The 21061-nt window shown below is 37.6% G+C and overlaps 2 protein-coding genes across 2 annotated transcripts in view; both read right to left on the bottom strand.

The window, feature by feature from the left end:
- The window catches only part of LOC124643289 (F-box/LRR-repeat protein 20), a 29144-nt gene extending 8642 nt beyond the window's left edge, over positions 1-20502 (bottom strand). Inside the window, exons 1-8 of the mRNA XM_047182210.1 lie at positions 20308-20502; positions 16184-16297; positions 15531-15614; positions 15048-15155; positions 14466-14563; positions 13930-13996; positions 12931-13033; positions 12459-12544 (exon numbers count right to left, since the gene is read on the bottom strand). Of these exons, the coding sequence (XP_047038166.1) occupies positions 12459-12544; positions 12931-13033; positions 13930-13996; positions 14466-14563; positions 15048-15155; positions 15531-15614; positions 16184-16297; positions 20308-20337 (690 nt within the window). The 5' untranslated portion in view covers positions 20338-20502. The remainder of the gene's footprint in view (positions 1-12458; positions 12545-12930; positions 13034-13929; positions 13997-14465; positions 14564-15047; positions 15156-15530; positions 15615-16183; positions 16298-20307) is intronic.
- LOC124643288 lies at positions 854-6209 on the bottom strand. The gene has a single exon (XM_047182209.1). The coding sequence runs from the start codon at positions 6071-6073 to the stop codon at positions 4661-4663; it is 1413 nt and encodes a 470-aa protein (XP_047038165.1). The 5' UTR covers positions 6074-6209; the 3' UTR covers positions 854-4660.
- Positions 20503-21061: the final 559 nt, after the last annotated feature.

Here is a 21061-nt window from a genome sequence, read left to right on the forward strand (position 1 = left end):
GTCAGGATCTGATGATGGAACCTTGAGAAATCGAGGGTGACTTTCGAAAGTTGCAGAAATACATAGGTTGAAATCTTATCACTCAGGTGTTTGCCTGGTAGCACTATTCAACAGTGAAGGCTTTGAGCTGACCTGATGATGGAGACCAGTGAAGGTCGAGGGAACTCGACAACTGAATATTTAAACTTTCTCGTGTTTGGGCTTAGATTATTCGTATTTACGAGGCCTCTGCAACAGTGAAGGAGATGGAGACGAGAGAAGTTCGGATGTCGAGTTCCCTCGACCTTCTCTGGTCTCCATCATCAGGTCAGCTCCAAACCTTTACTGTTTCGTAGTGTTATCAGACATACATCTGAGTGTCAAGTTATAACCTTATCTATGCTTACAATTTTCGAGAGTTGCCCTCGATTTCTCAAGGTTTCCATCATCAGATCCTGGACCTAATAACAAATATGGGGAATATACCCTTTCGACCAAAAACAAACATCCAAATTGAGAACCACCTCCTTTTTGGGATTCGGTTAAAAATATTTGGTGACTTTAAAATCAATCAATTATTATTATTGTTTCTCATCATCAAATAAGTACATTACTTTGGTAGTTACAAATTGCATTATATTTCAGAACACCAGGCTTACCTTCCGCCGAAACAAAAATCTAAGAATTGTTGAGAAATAATATTATAAGAATAAATTAAAATTCCGTAATAGGTAATAAAAATTCAATTAAAGGTAAAAATTATTACGAATGACGCAACACCAAAATAAGTAATACATATAAAAATTTAATGCTAAAAACTTTAATAAAACTTAAATATCTTTTTTCTTAACAACAAAAACAAATTGAACCTATATTTTTTTTTTTTTTTTTCTTTATTTATTAAAGAGGGTTTAATCACGCAGTGATTATGCCACCCTCATCGGGAAACATTTACACCTTACTAGCTAATCTTAATATCGAATATATCTATCTATTAACTATAATTATTTTAGCTAATTTATATAGTAATCTTGCTTTTTTGGAGAAAGGAGCGGCTAAGATACTGTTGCACTTACCGACTATAAAATCAGGATATGGGAAAACTTGATCTCTTTCTTGACTGCCTCGGGCACATTCCATTAGAATATGATGGACGTCTTCTACTATACCACACAGTGAGCAATTGGGAGAATCTACTTTTCCCATTAAGTATGCAAAGCTATTCAATGGAATATGTCCTGAGCGAAGCCTTAAAGCCATAACTATTTCAGCTCTGCACATATCGGCTTGATCAATCCATGGAAGTTTATGAATTTTTGGTTGGATTGTTTTATACCAAATACCTTTTGATAAAGACCTTTGATCGAAATATTCTGTCCACATGTTAATACATCGAATCTTAGTATCCAGTAAGAGATCAGTAAAGTAAGGGGAACATTGGTATTCAATTCCATCGGATATGGCTTCTTTCGCCAACTGATCTACCTTCTCATTTTCAATCAAGCCAGTATGGGCAGGTATCCACTGCAGTATCAAGTTCTTGTTCTGCCTGCTTAATTCGTCTAAAGATCTTATAATGTTGTAGGCTATCGGTGTTCCACGACTGCTCGAGGTACATCGAGCCAGATGTTGCAGTGCGCTTTTAGAATCAGTGAGAACAACATAATTACCGCTTTCTAAAGACTTAATATATGACAAAGCTTCTGATATTGCTATCAGTTCCGCGTACATGATATTAACATTGCATTTGATTTTTAGCTTTACATGAGTATTTGAATTAGGATCTAAGAACGCTGCGCCAACCCCACTTTTATCTTTGGAACCATCGGTAAAAATTTTACAATAACTATGGAAATGTTGTTCATTATATTTTTTACACATTTGATTGAGAGTATAAGGGATATAGTGTTTTTTGGCTTTATGTATTAACTCCACATTTACTCTAATTGTTTGCGATAGATCCACATTGCTGACCCAAGTGTTTAACGAGAACATTTCAAATTGTGGACTAATGTAGATATCTTTAGTTTTAAGGCATTCGTGAACCTGTACTAATAGTGGCTTTTTTCGTAGGTTATTATTACATCTCTTTTTATAGATATCCTCTAGTTCATCCAATAAAGGTATGGTTAAATCTCTATCATAAGCCTTTGTCTTAAGCCAATATTTACTTGCCAAATAATATCTACGAATGTACAACGGTTGAAGATGAAGTTCGTTTTCCATGACATGTATAGCCGTAGTTTTGATGAATCCGCCAACTAACCTCATTATCAAGTTCTGTATTTTATCTAATTTACTTAGTTGCGTGTGACTAGCGCTATCATATAAGAAACTTGCATAGTCTAACCTGCTTCTAATAAGTGATATATATAATCGCCTCAAATGAACCGGATGTACACCCCAATTTGGACCTATTAAGCATTTAAAAATATTTGTCTGTCTTAGAACTTTATCTCGCAGCTCATTAATATGCTTTCCCCATCTTAAAGCGCGATCAAGCCATATTCCCAAATATTTAACATTATCTACCACCGGGAGGGAAATGTTATTAATCTTTATTTCCACATATTCCTTCCTATAACCATTTTTAAAGATACAGACTTTGCTTTTCGTTGTAGAAATCTCTAGACCTAAATCAGCAAGTAAGCATGTTATTTTATCTAAAGCTAGTTGTAATTTGTTAATTAATTCAGAAATGTCACTGCCCGTAGTGAAAAAAGCAAAGTCATCAGCGTATTGTGATACACTAACCGATGTTATGCGTTTGCATATAGACATAGTTGCTATATTAAACAATAGTGGCGACAGTGGGTCACCCTGTGCCAATCCCCGACCCGAAGTACGGCCCATTACTTTGTTGTTTATTTTAATTTTTAGGTTTCTTTCCTTAAGATAATTCCAAATATAAGTACAAATTTTGTCTCCTAATCCTATTCGATCCATAATATTTAATAAAGCAACAATATCTATGTTATTATAGGCGTCATTTATGTCTATGAAGCATCCTAATGTAGACTGTTTTCTTGAGAATCCTGATTGTATTTTTAATATTAATCTGCTAAGGTTATCTACGGTCGAACGAAATTTTCTGAAACCGGTTGTCTCTTCTGATAGAATATTATGTTTTTCTATAAACCACTCTAATCTTTTCATTAGGATGGAATGAAAAACTTTGCATACACAAGAGATCATTGAGATTGGTCTTAGTGATGATGGGCTGTTCGGATCACGACCAGGCTTTGGGATTGGCACAATCATTATGTCGCGCCATTGTTCAGGTACAAAACCAACCGAGAGGAATTGGTTATATATAGCAACTAATATTTGTTTGCCATTCAGTGGAAGGTTCTTTATCATAGAATAAGAGATGTCGTCATGACCAGGCGAGGTGTCTTTAGAGCGAATTGCTTTTTCTAGTTCCTGATAGGAAATTTTTGCTTCTAACTTCGGGTTCTTTGAACAAAATGATGGTTCTAGGGGTCTAACAAAATCCTGTGCCAAATTATGTAGTAGTTGATTAGCTCTTGTTTGGTCAACATAGTCTTTATTGAATTTACAACCTTTAAGCCACTTCATTTTCCTCCATACATCACTTGGTGAAGACAATTCATCTAATGACGAGCAAAAGGATTGCCATGTACTACTTTTAGCGTTACGCATAATCTTCTGGGAAACAGCTATTTTAGTTTGCAACTTATCTAGATTCTGAGGGGTAGGGTTACGTCTAAAGGATGACAAGGCTAATCGCCGTTCTGCAACACATTTTGACAATTCAGTGTTCCAGTATGGTTTTGGTGCAAATGATGTGCATGGGTTTTCATTAATTTTGAAAATCGGTATACATAGGTCCGCTGCCATATTAATGTTTCCTATAAACTGATCGTAGTTCGCTTGTAAATTGTCTACAAACTTGAAATTATCAAAGAGGTTGGTTAATGTTAGTGTATAAGTCTCCCAGTCTGCTTTTTTAAAGTTTCTACGAATTATATTATCTTGAATTGTCTCAATATATGTAGATAATTTGATTATGTAATGATCACTACCCAGTGTTTCATTAAAAGTTTTCCAATCAAACCTAATTGCTATGTCAGATGATATTAAAGATAAATCCGGAGAAGATTGTTGGAGTGTCCCGTTGACGAATTTTTCACGAGTAGGTGCGCCATTATTTAATATTATAAAGTCATGATCTATTATCGTATCGAAAATTTGCTTGCCCCTACAGTCTGATTTATATGACCAGTTGCTATGGTGTCCGTTAAAATCTCCTAACATAATTGTATTTTTACTGTCAATTGATAACAATTCGTCCCAATCATTTTGTGTTGTAGTAACACCTGGAGGACAGTAAACCGAAACTATATTTTCTACATCTCGACAATTGTGTATTTTGACCCAAATAGTTTCTACCCTAGAATTTTTAAGTTTCATTTTATGTAGCTGGGCTTTTATTGATGAATGTGTAACTATGGCTACACCTCCATATCCATCATTTCTGTCACTACGAAAAATATTGTATCCACTTATCTTAATACAGGTTTCCGGCTCCAACCACGTTTCACTTAAGGCAGCAATGTGTATCTTTTCTTGTAGTAAAAAGTTTTCTAACAATAATACTTTTGGTTGCAGGCTTTGACAATTCCACTGAATAATATTAATCTTACATTGTTTGTTACCTTTAGCCATTAACAAAGTCAAAGATTTTTTTAAGTATAGGCCAATCTGCTATGTTATCTACTACCACTAAAATTACCCACTCAACGCAGGATTTCATAATTCTATAAAATTTCGTTTGATAAGACACATTCTTTAAAAATATTATCTCCTTCAATCTCGATAGTAGCTCAACAAAATTAACGTCTTTTTGTTTGTTTTCTTTCTCATTTTTTGGTGTCTCTAATGTTGTATTGTAACTGTTGTCTTCTATAATATCATGTGTTTCTTTTAGATTTGTCTTTGCTTGTTTTTTCAATACATGGGTAGCTGGGGAGGGCAAGTCTTCCTTGTGAATAACTGCTTTAGTATTTATTTTGACAATATCAGCAAAAGTGGGTGTGCTACCTGCGTAAGAAGGAGAAATGTAATGGGATTTTGGCAAGGGCGATTTTATGTATTCATTTGGTATTATATCGTCTTTTGATGTCTCTGAAGGAATGTCAGGAGGCACGTATATTGATAAGGCTTTACGGTAGGTACAATTGAATTCTGCCATTAAATCTCTGATCTTCTTTTCCTTGAGGAATTCAGGACACGTTTTAGTCAAGGCCATATGGCTTCCTTTGCAATTGACACATTTAAAACTTATAGTCTCACAATTGGCGTGATTTTCTCCACATTTTGGACATACGATTTTATTTGACGTGCATGTTTTCATTGAATGACCGAACTTCCAACACCTAGTACATTGCGTCACTGGGAATATGTATGGATCTACGTTTATTCGTAACTCGTCAACATAAATATAGGCTGGAATACTGGGGCCTTTAAAGCAAAGTTGAATTGCCTCACTCTTAAGCCATGTACCCTCATTAGTATTTTTATCTCTATTTCGTTTATTGAGGCGACGTGCTGATACTAGAGGGACTGCATTTGGGCACACAATTCTTTTTAATATTTCCTCGTCAGAGATATCCATATCTACATCTTTTATTACGCCATACGAGTAGTTTTTCTCCATAGCTCGTTGAAATCTCCACCCTTTATCGACAAATGATTTGCATTGTTCTAACTTGAATGCACTTAAATTACTACTAAATTCAATGCGTACTCTGAACTTATTAATATATTTTACTTTGTTTATATCCTTAATACCCTCTTGTTTGAGCAGTTTGGCTAGTGCAAACTGCTTAGGTAGTTCTTCATTCCATGAAATATAAACTTCTACTTTATCGCATTCTTTAAACTTTTTATCCTTTCTTACTTCCTGCCATTCTGTATCGGACCCATCTCTTTCCCTTTTTTCAGGTTTTGCATTGTTACTTATCTCAATTTGCATTGTATCTTCTTCTCGACGTTGATCTACCTCATGTTCGATTAACGAACTATTACTCGATCCTCCATCGTTTGCATCGTCACTCAACTCATGATTCATAATAACTGCACTCGAACAACCGGCGAACCGGTTTCGTCCCAAGTGAATGGGCACGCGGTGTCGCTGCGCGAACTATATCTTCGTTACTACTAATTAGCACAAAGGAGCTCAAACACGCGTCCACCTCGTACGAATACCGTAACGCAACTGGAACCTATAATTTAAAATTAATAAATAAAATTGAAATAAGTTGCTATTAAAAAATTGGTTTATATAAAATTGGTATTCGATTATTTATAATAAATATCCGATTTAGGTATCGGATGCACACCGCTGATTGAAAAAAAAAAAATACTCTATTCCAAAATCTACTTCGTCTGTGACTTTGATCTTGTAAATTGTTCATTTTTATTGTGGGTTTTATGTGCTGATTTTTTAGTTATTGCACATAAATAAGTGCACGAAATGTATTGCAACGGATTGAAAATGTTATAAATATGACGTTTGTGTTGTGTTTGAGAAAGTGATGCGATTATTTATTGGTATTGGTTTTTTTTTTTTTTTTTTTTTTTTTTTTTTTTTTTTTTTTTTTTTTTTTTTTTTTTTTGAGGGTAGTGAGAAGTAACACATTTTTAAAAAGAGCTCCTGAGTTTTCTTTATTTTAAAATTATTAGCATTGCATATAACACTGTGTAAATGCACTAAAACACAGCAGTTTTACTAGATGCACTCACTTTTTTAACAATTACAACTTTCACTCTCAAAATTAAGTCATAACAAACAAAAATGGATCTGTACGCGAAGCTGTCAAACTGCATGGAGGAACTGTCTGCCACCTTCACCTCGAGGATGAACACATATGAGGAAGAGTTGAAGAATGTCACCAGCAATGAGGCAACGCACAAGACCATTGCCAGCCTGTCCCGAGACTTCACTGAGTTTAAGTGCCTCATTTGGAAAACAATGAGTGCACTTAAGATGCAGGTGGAGTTGCTGACAGTGGGCCTGGATCGGCACGAAATGTCTTCCCGTAGGCGAGTGCTTCTTCTTCACGGTCTTCCTGAGCAGAAGGACGAAGATCATGTGTCCCGGGCAGTTGCAGTCTTGACGGAAGAAATGAAGCTGCCTAGTGTATCTGCAGGGGATATTGCGTCGTGTCATCGGTTGGGAGTAGATGGCAGTAGAACAAGGCCTCTGCTTATAAGGTTCCAGAGCCACAGTCTGCGCAGCGAGGTGTGGCGAAGCAAGACAGCTCTGAAGGGCACTGGACTTGTGTTCTCAGAGTTCCTGACAAAGCCCAGGCACGATGCATTTGTTGCGGCTCGGAAGCATTTTGGGGTGAAGGAGTGCTGGACGTCCGAGGGTAAGATCCTCATACTGCTGCCTGACAAGTCTCGGAGAAAGATAGAGTCCCCTGCGGAACTGCAGCAACTAATTGCACAGTTCCCGATGCCTGCTGCTGCGACTAACAAGCCGGCGTTGAGCATCAACAAAACTCCGACGGGCAAAAGGCCAAGAAAGCAAGCAAAACAGTAGCTGTGATAGTTTTTCTTTTCTTTTTGTTTGTCGGTAATTGTAAATTAAAATATCATTGTGTTTGTTAATGTTGTGACGTTTGACATTAGCTATATAGTTTGATGTGTTGTGACTCGTTCAGAAACTTTAATTAATTTTTGTAGATACGTGTCTTTTAGTCATTTAAATAAGTTAACTGGTGAGTGCATCGAGGATTTGGGTTAACAGGTAACTGTATTTAATATATATATATATATATATATATTTTTATATTAGTTATTTAAATATATTTATATATTATTATTATATATGTCATGATTGATAATCTTGATGACAGTTTTGTTTCTTGTTCGTCTTCTTGTTCATCTGATGAGAGCTTTGCGAGTGCATTCAGTGATGATACGGTGCATTTACGTGACCAACTTTATAATACTTTTTTCCCGTACAGTAAATTTTTTAATACGGTTCATATAAATGCCCAGAGCATTCCTGCCCATCATGCGGATCTTCTTTCTTCTTTTGACTCCAACCTTGTCCATGCTATCCTTGTCTCTGAATCATTTCTCAAACCAGCACTTCCTTCTACCCAATACTCCTTGCCCGGCTACATACTAGTGCGTAATGATAGAACTGGCAAGGGAGGTGGAGGGGTCGCCATTTATCTTCGTGGAGATATCACGTACAAAATCATTGACAAGTCTCCGAGTGAGTACTCTAAAACCGCTGAACACCTGTTTATTGAAATAACTTTTAATAGTACAAAATTACTGTTAGGGGTTTATTATAATCCGTCTTGCACTATAGATTACTTTTCCTCTTTTGAGTCAAAACTGGAACAATTTACCCCTCTTTATGACCATACTATTATCCTCGGAGACTTCAACACTTGTCTGATTAAAGATGATGTGCGCAGCCGTAAACTCCGTTCTCTTGTCTCTTCTATCAATATGCATATTCTTCAGCTTAATGCTACTCACCGAGCTCCTCATTGCAATCCTTCACTTCTAGATCTTATACTAGTATCCGACCCCAGCAAAGTAGCCACTCATGGGCAACTCCCGGCCTCTTTTTCTTATCATGACCTTCTCTATCTATCTTATAAGATTCGCCCACCTAAACGTAAAGCCAAATTTCTCTTCCTTCGCAGTTTCAAGAACATTGATATGGATCGTTTGAGGGAAGATGCGGGCAATATTGACTGGTCTGCTGTTTATGACTGCAATGATGTAGATACTATGGTCTCTGAGTTTAACAGGTTGATCTTATCTCTTTACGACAAGCATGCCCCACTCAAGAAGGTACGAGTTAGGCATCTGCCTGCGCCATGGTTATCAGACAGCATTAAGCAGGTGATGGCGAAAAGGGATAGGGCTAAAAGACGATACAGAAGTGATCCCAGTGAGGAGAACTGGACCTCATACAAGAAGCTACGGAATCGCTGCAGTCGTCTGTGCAGAGATGCTAAGAGACGCCACATTCATAACTCTATCAAAAACCTTAACAACGCGCAAGTATGGCAATTTCTTAAGTCCTTCGGTATTGGCAAGGCTGTCAATGACAGCACCACCGATATGGACCCTAACACAATTAATGCTCATTTTTCGATGTCACCAGTAACGCTGGCTGATGACGTAAAATCCTCTACTCTACATTATCTCTCCAATGTTCCTCGGCCAAATTGTACTGCGTTTTCATTCCATCCAGCTGCGGAAGGAGATATTAAACGTGCAATCTTATCCATTTCCACAAAGGCGGTAGGAGATGATGGTATTCATCTCCAAATGCTTCTCCTTATCCTTGATGAACTAATTCCTGTAGTTTTACATCTCATCAACTACTCCCTCTTTACCAACTCCTTTCCCTCAGCATGGAAAAGAGCCCATGTACTGCCTTTACCCAAAGTGTCTAATCCCTCCTCAGTCTCTCAGTTCCGTCCAATATCCATCCTCCCAATCCTATCAAAAGTCCTTGAGAGTGTTGTCAATAATCAGTTGTCTCGTCACCTCTCCTCAAACAGCCTGCTGAGTCCGTACCAATCTGGCTTCCGCCCTGGTCATAGCACAGTGTCGGCTCTGGTTAAAATAACCGACGACATTCGGCTAGCTATGGAGAACAGGCGGTTGACAGTGTTGGTGTTACTGGATTTCAGCAGTGCTTTCAATTCAGTTGATTTTGACATCCTCTTAGCCATCCTATCGTCACTTAATATATCTTCTTCTGCAGGTGCGTGGTTCAGTTCTTATCTTCGGGGTCGCTCGCAGTCGGTCCGTACTCATGAGGTTTCCTCTGAGTGGTGTGATCTGGCTGCGGGTGTACCCCAGGGTGGTGTTCTCTCTCCTTTACTTTTCTCCGTTTTTATTAACGTAATCACAAAGTCACTTGTTTCGCACTATCATCTTTATGCAGACGACTTACAGCTTTATCAGCATTGTCAACCAGAAGAGCTCTCTAGGGTTATTGGCGCCATCAATAATGATCTTGAAAGTATAAGTCAATGGGCTAAAAATTTTGGACTCCTAGTTAACCCGAACAAATCTCAAGCTCTCATTATTGGTGGCAGATATTTCATAAATAGGCTGCAAACTCCCCCCCCACTTCTGTATGACGATGTAGTAATAGCCTACTCATCGCACGTTAAAAATTTGGGTGTCTTTATGGACTGCAACTTATCTTGGGCTAAACACATTGCAGAAGTAAGCAGGAGGGTATATTGCTCGTTTCAATCACTCAAGCGTCTCCAGAAGTTCCTGCCTTTTCCAACAAAGATTACTCTCGCTCAGTCGCTCCTCCTTCCTCTGTTAGACTATGCTGATGTCTGTTTCCTTGATGCGACTGAGGAGCTACTTGATAAACTCGAACGTCTGCAGAATTTGTGCATCCGCTTCATTTTTGGCCTCCGAAAGTACGATCATGTGTCGGAATTTCGGAACCAGTTGAAGTGGCTGCCTATTCGGCGGCGTAGAGACGCTCACGTTCTTTCTTTTCTTTACTCTGTTCTTCACAATCCTGTCACTCCAAGTTACCTTCGTGAACGCTTTGAGTTCCTCGTTCCCAGAGGCAAACCTTGTCGCTCTTCCTTATCTCTTCTGCTTCGTGTCCCATCCCACACTTCAAGTCGCTATGATGGATCATTCACTGTTCGTGCTGTTAGGCTGTGGAATACCCTTCCGCATTCTATACGCGAGAGCTCATCATTGGATATGTTTAAGAGACGAGTTAAGGAACATTATTTATCATTATGACCTGTGTATATATTTGTATATATTATATTGTATATATTTTATATAATTATAAAAGGTATATATTTAATTTATTAAGATATTATACATATATATTATTGTTATTAGTATAACGTTGCACATTCGCCCTACCCCATCAAATCACTCTTTCACTCTAAGGTTGGCTGTAAGAGAACCCAACACTGGGTTAAGCTCGCCGTTGTACATAATGTCTCCGTTTTCAGTGTGTCAAATGTATTTATGTGTGCAATAAAGAATAATAAGTTTTCACCAAATTTGAAATGCCTAACTTTTCGAGAGACTTAAAAACACCGTAATTATTATCTTTTTCTGAATTAACTGACCCCATTTGACCTTTGCACGTTGTTGTCAAATAAGTGAGCTCTAAAGTTATAGTTAAAATACTTCTGATCAGGCATTACGGACTTAGAATTCATGTGTTGAAAGTTAGTACAAATTTTTGACTTCCATGTCGCAATTCAAAATATCCCGCCGAATCAACGGTAAAGTCATATGTCAAAATCTTGTCGAGCAGAGGGGTTAAACAAACCTTATCCAAAATGTTTAAGGCCTACCGTGACACAAATAAACAGAAACACAGCATTCTAACTTATAACACCCCTCTTTTTGCGCTGGGAGTCAAAAAAGGACTTATAATTAATGCTACTTTTTATCCGGTTTATATAAAACAGACCCATCAAAATGCAGGTAAAACCACGATCAACATCTAGTATACAGGGTTATTGGTAAATCACTAACAACCTTGCAGGACTGTATTACTAGCGTCATAAACTACAACTTTTGTTCTATGACTTTTTACAAAACATAATACATTTGCCAAAAACAAACCTACAAGATTTCATTGGTCTATCTAACACATTTCAACTCTATTTTGCTATAGTGATAAAATTCACACATTACAATAAATTCGTTTGGTGAAGGGTTTGGATTTTTAGAATGAATGCAAGATCTTTACCTACCCTACGCCTTCCGCGCACTATTCTCGTACCTAGTCATACTTTTGAATTGGTAACTCGCTACGCTACGATTTCCCGCCTTTTTACGAAAAGGTCAAATAAAAAAAATAAAAAAATATCGTCTTCTTCACGTACTGTGTGCCTCGGTGGACGATCACTATCCCTGATGGCATGCCGGAATTGCCTTTAATCTCGTGACCGCTGTGTGGCGGCTAGTATTGTTACTCAGCTAGGTGTAGGGATGTTTGGGAATCGTATGGCGTATTGGCAACAGGCTTCCGAAACATTGTCATCACACCTAGCCAGCATTCGCACCATTTCCGTGTACTCGACATTTGAATATCGATACGCCATACTGTAAAGATAATTACGTTCTCACCACCAAATTTCACTACAAGGACACGTACGATGCGACGCGGGCGCATAAAAACGACTGACGGCCGCTCGTAAATAGGTCAAACCCCCCGAGCCCCGCTCCCCGCTCCCCTCCGCTGTCTTTTGTACTACTGTTTACTGTGCTTCGCATAGACTTCGTAACTTTTAGAGCGTGCACTTGAAATATTTTAATTTTTGTGTGAAAATTTTGATGAACTAAAATCTGAGAATTATTAAAAGTCATAGAACAAAAGTTTTAGTTTATGATATTAGTAATATGGTCCTGAGAGGTTGTTAGTGTTTTACCTATAACCCTGTATAATACTAAGTGGTACTTACATCACATCCCTGTACATTGAGACCGCTGAGATCGGGGCAATAAGTTGCCAACGTTGACACACAGTTGTCGTTCACATTCTTACAACCTGAAAGTAAATATTATTATTAATTCGTGGCTAGTGGCTTAGCAACAACAAAAAGTTTGAAAGGAAGGCGAAAGGGCAAAATTGGTGGGTCTTGGTTGTCATTTGAACATCTTTGGCAGTCGCTACGGGTCAAAAGCCAGTAAGTGTGACAACCAGTCTTACCAAGACGCATTGGGCTGCCTGGGTAATATTCAAAAAATATCCGTAAAGCCCAAAAGGGGCTTATATAGCAAAAAAAAATATATAGAAATCCATTTATAAGTTTCTTTTCAATATTTTTGTACAGATATGATAGGTGAACAGGTTCTTGAGTTATAAAATTACAACGAAAAGTGCCATTCTTTTTTTATATATTTAGGTATAGATAGACACAAATAACTACATACCTCTGCATATAAAAGTCTTGAGTCGTGGACAGGCGCGGGCGAGAGCTTCAACACCATTCTCTGTTATCGACTGACACCAGGACACGTTCACGTGGGTTAACATCTGTCAACACATAACAGATGATTATAGAGATGAGTTTCAACATGTAACTAAAAACATAAACAGTCGTCAAATTGAAGTATTTTGGTTAAATCCACGATTGACGGCTGGTTATGGTTTGGTCATCTTTAGAGGTACCCGCGTTTTTTTTATTTTTTTACTACATTTATTCTTCTTTACTGCAGTAATTGTTTTTAATAAATAAATTAGTAATAAACGTTAATTTTACCCAAACTCACCCGGGTAACTAATGCCCATTTTCACCAACAAATACCTAAATTAAGGGATCCCCTAAGAGCATTTACGGAACACTTAATAAGAATTTCGTTTTCACCAAAGTTTAGGTATCCCTTATCCATAGTTATTTATGTCAAAATTGGGAGAGCCCTTATTCTAAGTGGCACTTAGATTAAGAGATTGTTGGTGAAAATGGGCATCAGAGGAAGAGGTCAGATAGGCCACATTGATTGATAGGTAGACACATTAATGCACATAGTTAAGATATATTAAAATGTTTTAAATAATAATAAGTTACGCCTGTCTGGCATAAGGTATGGAGGGTGAATGCTAGCTAGCATGTGGTGGTTGCATATTGTATAACCTACAGACAGACATGTGTTGCTGGAGAGTTTGTTGCCACTTTTTTCCAGCTAAAACACATAGGAAGTGGTGAAGGGTGGGCGTTTTGGAGGCTGTCTTTTGTGAATTTCTGACGTTCTAAAAGAGCTGTTTTGCAGCCAACTTTGAATAAAAAAATTTTGATTTTAATCACTAAAATAAAATATCATGGTCAAACCACACTTTTACTTATCAGCCCAAGACACTATTATTGCAGTTAACTTAATCTATTTACTATAGATGTATGTAAAATAAGACACAGTTTAAAATATTAACCTTACCGGGCATCCATCGGACAGCGCTTTTAGAGATATGTCAGTTATGTTCGAACACGAGTCCAGGTTTATCCTGAAAAAGGATAAAAATAAAAATACAAACATCCAAATTGAGAATATCCTCTTTTTTTGGGGAGTCGGTTAATATTATAAGCCTTGAAACCACTCTTATTTTGTAAAAAGAAAACATTAAGCCTTGAAAACCACTATTAGTATTTAAAAAAAATATTAGTTGTTTTATAAAAAAAGAAATCTTATTTATAAGCTTTTTACCCTAGCTACCTCTTCCTTTACAATTTTTTTTTTAATTAACGGTAAATTCCGCAAAAATATATGCCTATAGCCCGTATCTAGGGTACCATCGATCTCGTATTTTTTAAATTTCAATCTCGAAACAAATATTGATAAGTATGCTATTTAACCAGGAGGAGGTCAGATAGGCAGTCACTGCTTGTAAAACACTGATACTCAGCTGCATGCGGTTAGACTGGAAGCCGACCCCAGCATAGTTGGGAAAAGGCTAGACAGATAATGATACTGACCTCTGCAGTTTTTTACATCTCCTTCCAAGTGCCTGACAAGAGTGGTCTGTGATTTTTCTGCATTTGTTCAGATTTAAATCTTCAATGTTTGGACATGACTGGAAAAAAAGAAATGTGTATTAAATTAAATATTTAGTTTAATTTGATTATCTATAATAATAATATAAGTCGTGGTAGCCTAGTGGGTGAAGAACCAAACTCTCAAGTATGAGTGTGGGTTCGATTCTCGGTCAGGTTGGTACTAGACCAACGCAACTTTTCTAATTTTGTAAATATGTATTTTCTAAGTATATATTAGATACCAATGACCGTGTTTTGGGACGCACATTAAATTGGTCTCAACCGTCATTTGATTTTTTTTTTCAGTTGTTACTAGTAGTCAGAAGCCAGTAAGTCTGATAACCAGTCTTACCAAACGGTATCAAGTCGCCGATTTATTTTCGACTTTTGCAATGATTATCAAGGCTTGGTAAGACTGGTACTCAGCTGCATCTGGTTAGACTGGAAGCCGACCCCAACATAGTTGGGAAAAGGCTAGGCAGATGGTTACTTTGGGAAAAGGCTAGGCTGATGATAACTTACTTGTGCCAAAGATTTGATGGACCCATCGCCTATACTCTCGCATCCTCTAAGAGATAATTCTCTTAGAAAACCACCGCATCTTTGTGAAATATTCTCTATTACTGGACCCTGAAAATAAATAAATAAAAAGACAGTTAATATTTTGTACATTACCATGTATTTTATATATTTTCTTGCCTCATCTCTCTCCGGTGGTGTCGAATTGTCGTCCCATCGCGCTATGAGAGTGAGTGAATAGGAAGTGCACCTGTGTCCAAGCAAATGTGCCTGCACTATAATGTTTTGAGAACAGCTACTATTAATCTATTTCTTATACATATTGTAGGATTAAAGAGGTTTAAAATTATTTCATAATTATTAGTAAGTCATAAGTCGGTTCATCTGTTTATCTGCTACGGTGCCACAAACAGACAGGCACATAGCGGTCCAACTCATAACACCTCTATTTTAGCGTGGTTAAAAAAAAGAAAATATATATCTCACCTCTACATCTCTCTGAAACTCGAAGAGATCTATCCTCTGCCAATTGGAACCATCTAAAGCGAGTATGTTCCATAGTTTTGATACCTGCAAAACACACATACAAAAGTTAACTTAGTACTCCGAAAGTCATAAGGAAAAACAGACTACAGTCTTTTTTTTAAAGATGTCAAAAATCATCATATGACCCCTCCTGCTGTGGGTTAGCAGCGGTGAGGGAGTGTCAGACTCTTACTGACTAAAAACCGTCGTGTTCCGTCGTAGGCCTTTTATGTACCAGGGCCGCGGTAACTCGCGCGAACAATCCCGCAGCCACAGACTACTGTCTTAGGTAGAGATGCCCGGGGCTGCGGGATTGTTCGCGCGAGTTACCGCGGCGCTGGTACATAAAGGGCTTAAGAAGGAACATGATGGGTTTTAGTCAGTAAGAGTCTGACACTCCCTCACGCTGTAACCACAGCGAGGAGAAAAAGATAGTTATTCAAAACAGGCTAAAAATCAACACTTTTTGAAGGTCAATTTTCCAGAAGACAGACCCCAAAACGCCCCTCCAGCAGTTCTTATATGTTTTTATCCGAGAGTAATAAGTAAGTCCCCTACGCCGCAGGAAATAGCTAGTAAGTGTGGTCAAAGTTCTGACGTCAGAAACGTCTTACCTGTGCACATCTACATAGCGATACCACGTCCAAATACGACAGGATTCTTAGAAGCAATTCCTTAGGCAACTTTCTGTTTATATGATTATCATCTTCGCCCGAAAACCGAGCGATCTGAAACAAAGGAAAAATAACTATTTATTTGTCAGAATATGTTACTGTTTAGCCTTTTTATCGTCCCACTGCTGGGCTGCGGCCTCCTCTCACACGGAGAAGGCTTGAGCATTAATCAGCACGCGTGCTCAATGCGGGTTGGTGATTTCAGACTTTATAGTCCAGGTTTTCTCAAGATGTTTTCCTTCACCTTATTATCAGCCATTGGTGTCCAAGATATACTAAGAAAGTACATACAAATACAATTGTCAGAATATAATAATTACAATATTACAATAGGTGTTTTATGATAGATAAATAGTTTCATTCATTCTACCGAAAAGGTGTACAAATATTATGCTTATTATATAGTTATAATCATAGGCAACACAATACACAATGTCCTTGTCATCCAGAATTTCTTTGGTTGAGTAATAATAATATTTCTTTATAAGAAACTCGCTATGTGCGTTTTAAGAACTTTCACAAAGCAGCCCGTAGTCTGGAAGTTGGTGATTGATACACCCGAGCATCGGAGAGCACGTGAATGTCGGTCCTGCGCCTGATCTCTTTCCGGACGTGTCGGATAGCCGTCCCATCGGGTTATGAGAGTGAAGGAATAGGGAGTGCACCTGTACCTGCGCAAATGCTTGTGCACTATAATATGTCCTGCGCAGCTGGCTGATCTCCTTAAACAAAGGCCGTGGCCGAAATCGGCCGTGGACGCCATTAAAAGTGTTTCACAAGGAGCGACTGCCAGGCAGTCCTCAGCCCAGTTACCTGTACATCCCAATACCCCTTGGTTAGACTTTCTGGCTTCTGACTATCCGCAACGACTGCTAAAGATGTTCAAATGACAATCTACAGTTTATCGTGCCTTCCGAAACACGGAAGAACTCGTCATGACAAGATGGTCACCCATCCACGGGCCAACCGAGCGTTGCTTAACCTTACTCATGTATGATAGATTGATCCGCGAGCCTGACTTTGCCACGAGATCTTACGAGTAAAAACCGGCCAAGTGCGTCTCGAAATCGCGCACGAAGAGTTCCGTACCAGAGCAAAAATTAGCAAAAAAATTCCAATATATTTATTTTATTCTAGTTTTCATTATTTGTAGTTATAGCGGCAACAGAAACACATCATCTGTGAAATTTTCTCACTAACTATCACGGTTCATGAGATACAGCCCAAAAAAATGAACATATAATGACGCAAAAACAAGTATTTACAACACTTGTTTTCTTCATATTAATCTGCTATTTATAGCCAGTTTTCGTAATAGCATTTTTAAGTCTTTTTTGAAACGAGAACAAGTGCGCACTTCTTGTATGATATGACCTTTATTTTATTTTTATGCATAATTAGGTCACGCATTTCTTGAAAAACTTGATTACCTACTGCGAGTTATTTTTGGAAATATTGGTCCTCACTTAACACTCACTCGTAGTTTAAACGCGATTGATGTATGAATGTTTGTTCCTCAGCCATGCAGAATCTGCTGGATGAATTTTTAAGACCATTTTTATGCTGGTGCGGTAAGTAGTTCCCTCGGGAGGCGGGTGAAAACGGAGGCGTATGCTAGCTAGCTAGTAATATGTATAATACTTTAGTCACAGTACTTATTCAACTAATTAAGTGGCTAGGCAGATGATTTATTGAACTCATCCTCCGAGCCTTTTCCCAATCATGTTGGGGTCGGCTTCCAGTCTAACCGGATTCAGCTGAGTACCAGTGCTTTACAAGAAGCGACTGCCTATCTGACCTCCTCAACCCAGTTACCCGGGCAACCCGATACCCCTTGGTTATACTGGTGTCAGACTTACTGGCTTCTGACCACCCGTAACGACTGCCAAGGATGTTCAATGACAGCCGGGACCTACAGTTTAACGTGCCATCCGAAACACAGCCAATGGTGTCTAAGATATACTTAGAAAGTACATACAAACTTAGAAAAGTTGCATTGGTACTTGCCTGACCTGGGATCGAACCCGCGCCCTCATACTTGAGAGGTTGGTCCTTTACCCACTAGGCCACCACGACATTCACGATGATTTATTGAACTACTTGACAGATAAACCAATCATAATGTTAAGTCAAGCTTGGAGCGGCTGCTCCTTGAACTGGTTACCATCTATGTCATGAGCCTTGTTTTTGAAGCCAAATGAAATTGGTGGATCCCAGCTGTCATTTGAACATATCTAAGAGTTGTTATGGGTAGTCTGACAACCAGTCTCAACAATTATTGGGTTGCCCAGGTAGTCGGGTTGAGGAGACCAGACAGGCAGTCGCTCCTTGTAAAACTTTTTGAATGATTAATCCTAATAAAATCGTACTAATATATAAACTTAAAACATTTTTATGTTTATTTATTTTTATTCTAAAGGTTCCAAAACTACACTCTACTCGAGTAACATAGGCTATGTTTTATTCCGGTTCAAGCAGTAGTTCCCGGGTGAAATCGTGGAAAACAGCTAGTTATTTATTCTTTCGACTTATATGTTTTCATTTAGTATTGTGTCCTATCAATCGCATTAGGTGAAGATAAACCCATAATGGTAGATTACTTATTGAAATAAATAAACAATATTATAATCGCCAATATCTAGGTAAACAATTAAAATATGATTAAGTCTGTCTTCAAAATAAATAGGTGGTAGATAAGAAACAAGCATGGTATTAAATGTGACACTATAAACTATATCTATCTATTTCTTAACACACTAGAGATAGGAATCCCTGTCCCTACTAATATTATAAATGCGAAAGTAACTCTGTCTGTCTGTCTGTCTGTTACGCTTTCACGTCTAAACCACTGAACTGATTTTAATAAAATTTGGTACAGAGATGGGTACCGACGAGGTGGACAGACGACCTTATAAAGGTCGCCGGAAGACGCTGGATGCAGGTCGCCTCCAACAGGTATCTGTGGAGATCTAAGGGGGAGGCCTATGTTCAGCAGTGGACGTCCTATGGCTGAGATGATGAAGATGATGATGACAGAAATAGGGTTGACCTTGAGAAAGAACATAGGATAGTTTTTATCCCGGACTTTTGAAGAATTATCTTGGGATTGCGATATAACCGAACTCTACACGGGTGAAGCCGCGGGTGGAAGCTAGTTTTGAAAAAGGCCCCATACAAGTAATGTCAAAATTCCTATCTCCAATATTCAAAACCATGGATAGATAATTTATTGGAAACGGTTTGTAATGTGACACAATATTTTCTTATCTGATAACAACATAGACAGTTGTTTTCATAAACAAAAACAATATGCGTTCTAACAAATAAATATATTTTTAATCATTATTAGAATAAATATTTAACCAACTTCAAAAAAGGAGGTCCACTGTTTTAAAAGCATGTACCTTGATATTACGAAATTATCTCACGTTTGTCTGAAATGATTTTTATGCGGTTTTTAATGTAATATTTGTCAGACTCATGAGAAGGTTCTATGTATGTTATTGAAATTGTTTTTATTTTTTTGAAAAAAAGTTTTTTCAATGTCAATTTTCGCGCCATTAAAGGTTTTTTTTTAAACTGTCGTTGATGCGCCATGCTTTCATTTCACAAACAAGCAAAGGTAAGTCAATAAAAATCCAAAACAGTACGCGAATCATTAAAAATACGGTTTTAATGTAACAAAACAATGATTATAACTGTTTTTAAGCCATTCTTGGGTTGAGTGGCCGCGCCACAGGTCATTTACACTGACCTAACAAAGAAATAACATGAAAACGAACGCCGCATACGATTACATTACAAAAACATACATATATTAATTGCGAGAAGATAAAAACATCCACTATATATATATAACGCAATTTATGCTGTAAATAACTCGAAAATATTATCTGGAAGCTGTTAGACATGATTTTGGACCTAATTTGGGGTTTTATATATGGTTTTTTGAGTAAAAATGTGAGCAAGTGCATCGAGAACAAAGAAATGGACCCGTAGCACCCATGTCAGCTGTTTTTAAGAACGAAAACACAACAATGACAATAAAATCGATCTATACTTACCTCGAACTTATTCCTTCCGGAATAACTCATGCTCGGGTAAGGCGTTACCTTAGCCACAATGTATGATTATTAACACTTTTTCTAAATAATATATTCGTGCAAAGTGCACCACAAAACAAATATGGAGGAAAATTTTTATTTGATTTTTCGCAGACCGACACAGCGAAGACGTCCTTCAACAGCTGCGGACTGGGTTACCAGAGTATTGACTTAATTTTACCTAGTTCTTTGTTTTTTCTGCGAATGACATGACGGAAATTGCGAGAGTACTTCTATGGGTAATGTTGCTATTAAATTAGTACTATCAGATATTGTCATTTATTTTATAGCTGAAAAGTAAGTTAATAACATCGTAAACCATAGAAATGTTTGTTTAAATTAATGTTACTAGACTATATATTGACAGATATCTAAAATAATGTCACATTCAGTACACAATCTGTTTGGACTAAATGAAAAGTATTAATGAACACACACTGTTTTGTTAATTAAATCAGAAAAACAAATGTTTGATAATGGAAAAATAAAAATTGCCCTGTATCAAGGAAAATTTCTAACGCGGCAACTCTAATAGCGTTCCAGCGCTACGAAAACCACATCTTTAGCATAGAAAATGTTGCGTTCCGTAACAAAAGCTTGTCAATTTATGTAATCAGACATAAAACTCTATTTATCTCGTTCACACTGTAACAAATTGCTATTCTTTGTCTCGTTCGTGCTAAAAATATCCGACAACAAAAATATTTGGATACGT

This window comes from Helicoverpa zea, chromosome 27 (assembly GCF_022581195.2).
Source record: "Helicoverpa zea isolate HzStark_Cry1AcR chromosome 27, ilHelZeax1.1, whole genome shotgun sequence".
In the NCBI taxonomy this organism is placed as follows: domain Eukaryota; kingdom Metazoa; phylum Arthropoda; class Insecta; order Lepidoptera; family Noctuidae; genus Helicoverpa; species Helicoverpa zea.

Coding starts and splice junctions, on each gene's coding strand:
- LOC124643288 (XM_047182209.1), bottom strand. CDS start 6,073: ATGAATCATGAGTTGAGTGACGATGCAAACGATGGAGGATCGAGTAAT.